Here is an 8,427-nt window from a genome sequence, read left to right as displayed (position 1 = left end):
AGCTTGGCGCTTCCCGTCCCTTTCCCCAGGGCCAGGCACGGGCGTCTCTCCGTGGGTCCCCATCCCGGGCCGGTGACAGGGATGGCGGCCCGCGACGCCCCTTAAGGGCCCCCCTTTCCCTGCCCTGTTACTGGTGACAGGCCGATGGCCGTATGTTGGTCTCCCGGGGATGAGCCTGGGTGGGTAACTCAAGGGAGGGCCCTGTGTCCCCTCAGCCTGGTGATGGGCCCAAGGGAGGGCCCTGTGTCCCCTCAGCCTAGCCTGGCCTGGGTGGGTAACTCCTGTGTCCCCTCAGCCTGGTGATGGGCCCAAGGGTGGGCCCTGTGTCCCCTCACCGTGGTGATCAAGGGAGGGCCCTGTGTCCCCTCACCGTGGTGATGGGCCCAAGGGTGGGCCCTGTGTCCCCTCACCGTGGTGACAGGCCTAGGGGGGTGGCCCCTGCGTCCACTCAAGGCTGGGGGAGCCCCCCTGTGTCTCCTCAGCCCATGGGCTCAAGGGAGGGCCCTGTCTCCCCTCAGTCTCATGGATGGGCCTGGGCAGTGGGCCCCGTGTCCCCTTCAGGCCTGGGGATGGGCCCAGGGGCTGTCACCGTGTCCCCTTACCTTGGGGATGGGCCTGAAGGAGGCTTCATGCCCCCTCAGCCCACTGACAGACTTGGGGGCTGGCCCCCATATCTTCTCAGGCCTGAGGGAGGCCCCTGTGTGCCCTCACCCCCATGACAGGCCTGGGGGGTTGGCCTCCATGTCCCCTCAGCCGCAGGGATAGGCCTGAGGGCCCTGTGTGCCCTCACACTGGTGTCCTGTCTGGGGAGGTGGCCCTTGTGTCCTTTACAGGCTCCTTCAGCTCCTCATCCTGGGGACAGGCCTGAGGGAGACACATCCTACCCATGACCCCTAATATGGCAACAGGCCTGGGGAGCGGCCCTTGTCCCTCTCCACCCTGGGCCCTGCCAGGAAAGGGGTGTAAGACCTGTCCCCATCTTGTCCCCTGCTGTCCCTTGCTCCAGCCAGTGCCAGGCACAGGTGTTTTTCCTTGGCTTCCCAGCCCAACCCAATGACATGCTTAACAGGCCCCTGTTTTCCCTCTCTGCTACTGGTGACAGGCCAGGAGGTGTCCTATCTTGTCCTGCATGTTGGTGACAAGCCAGGGGGTGTCTGTTGGTCCCCTGGGGCCAGGCTGGGGCTGTTCGCTCCTTCCTTTTCCCCCAAGCCCTATAGTGGGCTGCAGCTGTGTGTCCCAGTGCAAGGCTGTGTGGTTGGAGGGAGGACAGGACTGGGGTTCAGGTGGTTGCTGGGGGTCTCTGTGGCCACATCCGCTGGGTCATGGTCTCATTTATCCCATGTAGAGGTGCTCAGTGCCAATCCCCGTGTTTCCCCTCTCTGGGTGCCAGCCGGGCAGCGTGCCTTGGCTTGGGGCGAATGCCTGGGTTTGTGTCCTCTGCAGGGCGCTGGCAGCCGAGGAGAGCAAGCCCGGCAGCTGGTCATCGACCTGGAGACTCGAGGGAAACAGGCTTTTCCAGTATTCCTCTCGATCCTGCGGGACACCGGGCAGGGCAACCTCGCGGATATGCTGATGAAGGAGTGCGAATGCCCGCCAGTGCCACCGCAGCTGGGAGACCTGAGGCCTGTCGAGCTGGAGTTCCGTGGAGAAAAGCACAGTACAAGTGGGTAGCGAGGGCACGGTTGTTTGAGGGCAAAGAGCATTGTGGGGATGGCAGCCAGGATCACTCTTGCCGTGGCAGTAGCGAAGTCCTGATTTTTATTACGGCTCGTAGAGGTGACTGCGTAGAGCTGTTGGGACAACGTCATGCTTTGCAGTAGTGGAAGCTCAGGCTATGTGCTTGTGGTGGTAGGAGCTTTTTTCTCTGTCTTGTTGCACATCCCCTCTGCGATACCTTGGTGAGAATGGATTTTACCGTGTCCTCGCCATCTGCCGAATCCACATGCAGATCTGGCACAAGGGTTGTAAGGGGAAACTGTAGTCTGTCGAACGCCGGAAAGGGGAAAATGGACGCGATGTTGGGTGGCAGCCTTGCAGCAGGGTCGCTGCCGCGGGCGGCTGTGGGCTTGGGTCCTCCTGCAGACCCGGGGTTGGTTACCTGTAGCTCAGAATTGGAAAGGGGAGAAGGTGAGCCCCATCCATCTCGTGTCATTACAGAATTGAACTTCCCTGAACGTGTGTCCAACCCAGTCCATGGTGTGAGTGAAAAACCTCGAACACCTGCAGCGCCAGCCCGGGGTAAGCCATGTCCCAGGCTCTTCCCGATAGACGGCATGCCAAATGCACCCGGCGCGTGGTGGGGCGGGAAGGGGCACTTTGTCCGTGTTGCCGACGCATCACGGGCAATGGGGAAGGACTGACATTAATTCTAGGGGGAAGGCATACACCGTCTTGTCGCAGAAAGCTAAATACCATGTCTCTTGCCTGTTGCAGGTTCAGCTGCTGACAAGAGGAACCGCGACCTGGTTAGTATTTGGTGTGGCCAAACGCGTTCCCTGCTAAGTGAAAGCTCTGTGCCTTGTGGGTGGCTACCAGCAAGTAGCCCTGGGACGGCCGGTTCTGGCTTGGCCGTATCGGAGCGATGGCTCCGAGGTGGCCACTGCCATAACGGGGCCACTTGTCTAGGAGCAGGTCAACTGTTAGCCAGTTCCTCCTTAACAGGAGCTGCTGTAACACAGATAACACAGAACTGAAGCGTGAGATTCAGCAGTTCCCGGCAAAGCCGCCGGTTATTCCCGAAGGCAGCGAGTCGCACGCTGCCCGCGAAGTGGTGCGTAGACTTTGTAACGCCAGCCTTGAGAGACGGGCGCCAGGAAAACACTAACAAACACGTGCGTTGTGCCTCAGGGCATCGGGAAGTGGGGATTGATTGGGGAAGCGAGTCCAGAGGAGGCCACGAAGATGATCAGAGGGCTGGAGCCCCTCTGCTGTGATGAAAGGCTGCAAGAATTGGGCTTGTTCAGCCTGGAGAAGAGGAGGCTCCGAGGAGACCTCATTGCAGCTTTCCAGTATCTGAAGGGGCTACAAGGGTGCTGGGAGAGGACTTTTTACAAGGGTCTGTAGTGACAGGACAAGGGGTAACGGGTACAAATTGAAAACGGGGAGGTTTAGATTGGATATCAGGAAGAAATTCTTCACAGAGAGGGTGGTGAGGCAGTGGGACAGGTTGCCCAGAGAAGCTGTGGATGCCCCATCCCTGGAAGTGTCCAAGGCCAGGCTGGATAAGGCTTGGAGCAACCTGGTCTAGTGGAAGGTGTCCCTGCCCATGGCAGGGGGGTTGGAACTAGATGATCTTTAAGGGTCCTTCCAACCCAAACCGTTCTGTGATTCTATGATTGTGATTACGTCTGGAGCTGCTGCCTGATAGCCTGCAGCCCTCCGACGCGGAGGGAATAGCCGGGCTGCGTACGCCCGAGGCTGGTGGCCGTATCAGTGCGGCCGTTCGGGCAGCACTGGTAAAACGCCTGCGGCACCGTTGATGGGAAAGGGGTCTCTGGGAGATTTATCTTCCCATTCTCTCAGCTCCTTCCGTGGGTGAGGTTTGATGACAGTGCCCAAAAAGACTCCTGGAAACTTCTGTTTGCCACCAGAGCCGCTGCGGGTAAAGAAGCGGCCGGTTTTCCAGACAGGCAGTCATGGATCTAGCAGGTCGTTTGGCATTCCCTGGCTGCCGGTAACAACAGGGGTGGGGGGGCTGGATCCTGTCAGTATGTGCTGATTTTGGCTGGGGTGGAGCTAATTGTTTTGCAGTAGCTGGTACGAGGCTGCGTTTTGGATGCGTGTGGATGGGAATGTTCGTAACACACCCATGTTTTTAGTGCAGGACTGGTTTGAATTTGTGCTGAGCCTAGTGTTACGTTGGTTTTAGTTGTTGTCAAGCACCATTTGTATGAAATTCAGGATGGTTTTGGTTTCTCGTACTGGCCCTGTCCCCTCAGGCTTCTGCTGTAGAAGGCGGCAGCTGGCCAGCGGGATGTTTCACGCCATCAAACGTCACGCTCGGTGTAGAAGCTGGGGGAGTTGGCTGGGAGGGACGATCGCTGTGGGGAATTGGCTGGGCATTGGTTGGCTGGTGGTGAGTGGTTGTGTCACGGTTTTTTTTTCCTTCCCTTTTTTCTTTATTTTTCATGACATATTATCATCATTGGTACCAGTATTATTTTCATTACACATATTACTACCATTAGTAGTAGCATTAGTGTCATTATTTTTTTTCATTTATTTTCGATTATTAAAGTGTTCTTTTCTCACCCCCTAAGTTCTCTTACCTTCTTCCCCTGATTCTCTCCCCCATCCCACTGAGGGAAGGGGGAGGCAAGTGAGCAGCTGGGTGGTGCTCTGTTGCTGGCCGGGGCTAAGCCACGACACTGACCCTGGGCCCGGAGAAATGAAAAAGCTGCAAAAGGAGCTGCTTTAAGGACTCGCGTTCTCGTTGGCGTGGCATGCGGCCGGATTAGCCAGCAAGGCCTCTGACTACAAGGGTGTGTAATCGCGACGTGTGTCTGCCAGGTTTATGAGCTGAAAGCGGACCCGTGTGGACACTGCCTGATCCTCAACAACGTTAACTTCAGCAGACACTCAGATCTGTCGACTCGAGTGGGCTCCGACGTGGACTGCGAGAAGCTGGAGAAGCGCTTCAAGGCCTTGCGCTTCAACGTCCTGACCCGGCGGAATCTTGAAGCCCAGGTGAGGCTGGTGGTGCCCAGCTCACACGAGGGACGAGAGGCGAGTCCCTGGGAGCGCGTTACGGGACGTACCCCCGTGTCGGCTGTGTGCTGAAATCCCCAGCCGGTGTTGCGCAAGGAAATAATCAACCTCTGTCGTCCTCTTATTTCATTTTCACGCCACAACTGCGGAAGGAGAAAGGACCTTGCGCGTTTCCACCCTGCTGTGGGAACGTTGCGTCCCGGTTGTGATTTGTAGGGAAGTGGCTGAGGCTGTGTTTCCGCTGTAGTGCTGACGGCCCCTGTGCTGCGTGCAGCCGCTGGCACGAGAAATCCACGTCATTCCAGCGACTGACGTGGGCAGAGCTGCTGCAAGACTCGCTCTCTCCCACTGGCTTTTGACGCCTGTACGTGGATGCCTGTTATCCCACGGCAGAGGGATTGGCAGTCCCCAGTGGCCAAGGTACGGGTCATAAAACTCTTTCCGTGATGTTTTCCATGTAGGAAATGGTCGTGGAGCTTCAGAGCCTGGCGCGGCAGGACCATGGCACCTCAGACTGCTGCATCGTGGTGATCCTTTCCCACGGTTGTCAGGTGGGTTCGTTGCACCTCTCCCTTGGCCATTTAGACCGGCCGCCCATGTGGGAAGAGGGTAATCCCCTGCGCTGCCGTCCCGCGCAGGGGTGGGAGGGAAGCAGTCAGCGCTGTTACGCTCTTGTATCCGGGTTAAAGAAGATGGGAGCTTTTCTGGTGTTGTCTGGTCCAGCATGGCTTGTGGACAGGGGTTCTCTGTTTCAGGATCAGGGTGTAGAATTCAGAACTGAACAGCAGGCAGAGAGCGAAGGGAGGTAGCATGGTCGTTCAGTCCCCCGTCACTCCAGCTCTGACTGGGGACATGCTGTTGGTTACAAAACCTGTTTATCACAAGTCCGAGACCTCAAAGGCCCAGGAGGGGTGAGCAGTCGTTAGGAAAACGGTGTGTGGTATGTGCCTGGTGTTCTGGTGGATCAAGCAGCCTGGTGCTGGAGGAGGTGGGATAGGAGTTGGGTAATAGGAGGCATCGGATCGCTGGGTTTTAGTGCGTTTCAGATGACAGCCAGGTGGCCCCTCACCTGGTGCATGCAGTGAAGGTGAGGAAGTGAGTTTGGTTCCGGTAACTTTCGGCTACAGAGAGACAGTGGAGAGAGCACCCGATGGGCAGCAGGCTCCCTCGGAGCTGGCCTCACCTTCTGCGTTACTAGCTCCTGGATTTTCCTCTTGCAGACAAGCCATATTCAGTTTCCCGGCGCCGTCTATGGAACGGATGGAAAACCCATTCCGATAGAAAAGATTGTGAACTATTTCAATGGGTCCCATTGCCCGAGTTTGAGAGGAAAACCCAAACTCTTCTTCATCCAGGCCTGTGGTGGAGGTGAATCTTTGCTTTAGCTCCTGAAGGAAAGCGGCCGTTGGGTGTAAGCAAGCTTCAGAGAGGCCGTTCGGCTTCAGCTTATCGTTCCTTTGTTGTTCGTCGCCCGTTTCTCCAGTGGGCTTCTCTCAGCCACGCGTCCTTACCACTAGCATGGGCTGAGTCTGGGGACTCAGATGCCAACCTCTCGTAGGAGGGTGGTTCTGATTTGCGTGCACTGCAACGGTTTCACTGCCTGGGCCTGCGGCTCTGACTCGACCAGTGCAGCTGAGGAGCCAAACAGCTTTGTTTTGTCACAGAGCCTTTATTTGGTTTCTTTTTTCCTTTTGCCCACCCCTCTCTTTGGGTAACAATCATGGAATGCTTGGGTGAGATGAGCTTCAGGGAGTGCCTTGTTTCCGCTTTCTGCAGAACAAAGAGACCGAGGCTTTGTTGTGGATTGTAATTCACCTGGTGACGAAGCTCCCAGAGGTTCTCTGGAGTCGGATGCCAGACCTTTTCAGCCTCCAGCCGGCAATGGGGATGAGCCGGACGCCGTAGCCAGTTTGCCTACGCCCAGCGACATCTTGGTTTCCTACTCCACTTTCCCAGGTGAGATGGCCAGGATGAATCCTTTGTCGGGCACAGGGGAAGCAGTGAGAAAGTCGGAGCTTTGCGAGCAGTTGGGGGTGGCAGGCGCCATCAGAGATGGAGCCCAGGGAGTGGCAGTCACTCGGTGAACAAAGAGTGGCTTTAGTGGTAATGTCATCCTTTCTCTGAAGGTTTTGTGTCCTGGAGGGAGGCGTCGACTGGCTCCTGGTACGTGGAAACGCTGGACAGCATGCTGGAGCAGTATGCCTGTTCGGAAGATCTGCTGAGCATGCTGCTGCGGGTAAATGTCTTCTTCCTGCTTCATGTAGCCGTGATGAATTAAGTAGAGCTGCCATCGGTCGGGGCACGGAGACACACTTGGGAAAGGACCAGCACTATTGAGCATTCACTTGACAAATTGGTGAATCGGCGCTGCTGGGGCAAGGTCTAATCATGAAGAAAGTGTCCGGCCTCAATCTGCCAAAAGCTACCTCGAGGCTTTTCCAGTGAGATGTAGCCCTGCACATACAGGCTTTCATCTTTTCCAAGGAAATAGCTTAAAAATGGCACAAATAGCTTGTCCCATCCACAAAAGTTGGAGCTGACGGGGCGTGGGGCAGCGTCGCAAGCCTGGGCAGATCGTGCCCTCGGGGAAGGTGTGCTCTTTGGCATGTGGCATGATCGATAGGACAGCTGTTGATCTCAAGGGAGCAGCGCGCGACTCTGCGCCGGCTGCTGTTGGATGCAAGGGAAGCGACCTTGGGGTCGCACGGCCGCAGGATGGGTCAAAAGGGAATTTTTGTTGAAGGAAAATGAGAGCCATGGCTTATGCTGAGTGGCACCTGCTGGAGGCTGGTTTGGCCGGGGTTTTGTGTTCCCTCCATCTCCCTTGTTTTTGCTGGCAAAAATGTCTCATTTTAGGAGACTTCCCCGCTCTCCCGTCCCACAGTCCCATTCCCTGTCCTTGCTGCAGCTGTGAATCCCGCAAGAGGTCGCATCTCGCTTCTCAACCCCTCTCCTTCCCTTCTCAGGTGGCAAACGCCGTCTCTGCCAAGGGGAGGTACAAGCAGATCCCTGGCTGTTTCAACTTTCTGCGGAAAAAATTCTTCTTCGCCTGCAAATGACGGGGGGGCTCCCAGGTCGCCACCAGGCGGGAGTTTCCTCCCCGCAGCCGGATGAAATCTGCGCCTGCCATGACTCGGCATCGATGCGCCCGCTGGCCTTTGTCTGTCTGATGATGTTTGTCCCAAGAAACAGAGTCTGGGAGTTCTACCCTTGCTGTGAAATAGAGATAAGATGGAGCCTGATGCCGTGCTGATGCAAGAGACTGGGACGGAGCAGGGGTGGTGAAGGAAGCCCCTGCGCCGGTGCGCGTGCCGGCCCGGAGCCTCCAAGTATCGTTCTTTGGCGATTGCCATGTTTCTGTCCTTTGTTGCCTGGATAACTGGTCAATGGAATCCAGGTCTGGCACCTAAGTGGAATGGATAACGAATAAAAGTTTCTTCATAGGATTCCTTAGGAATCCGTAGGAGTGTCTGATCTCTACAAATCTCTGAATGTCAGAGTTACTTTAACCTTTAAGACCCTATGAGACCTATAATCAATAAGGGTTTCTTGAAACTCAAGTTTACTCTCAAAACCTCAGAGAACCTCTCATCAATAAGGGTTTCTTTAATCCCTAATTACCTCTAACAATCTGTAGGAATCCCTAAGACGCTCCACACGTCTAAGCTGTAACAGTTTCATAGTGCTCGGAATCCATAGGAGTGCCTTAAACCTATAGGA

General features: G+C 56.2%; 1 protein-coding gene across 1 annotated transcript; it reads left to right on the top strand.

Moving 5' to 3' along the window:
- Window positions 1-1,443: 1,443 nt before the first annotated feature.
- Window positions 1,444-7,766, top strand: CASP9 (caspase 9, apoptosis-related cysteine peptidase; the record flags this gene model as incomplete). Its single annotated transcript, XM_010146434.1, has 10 exons — window positions 1,444-1,663; window positions 2,158-2,238; window positions 2,434-2,457; window positions 4,324-4,343; window positions 4,519-4,686; window positions 5,169-5,258; window positions 5,928-6,075; window positions 6,484-6,663; window positions 6,834-6,943; window positions 7,674-7,766. Coding segments are annotated over 10 exons (1,134 nt in total), but the record flags the coding sequence as incomplete, so codon positions are not given.
- Between the last annotated feature and the right edge of the window lie 661 nt (window positions 7,767-8,427).

Source organism: Eurypyga helias, unplaced genomic scaffold (genome assembly GCF_000690775.1).
Source record: "Eurypyga helias isolate BGI_N326 unplaced genomic scaffold, ASM69077v1 scaffold23712, whole genome shotgun sequence".
NCBI lineage: Eukaryota > Metazoa > Chordata > Aves > Eurypygiformes > Eurypygidae > Eurypyga > Eurypyga helias.
Note: the sequence above shows the minus strand (reverse complement) of the source record. Positions and strands in the feature narration are given on the sequence as shown.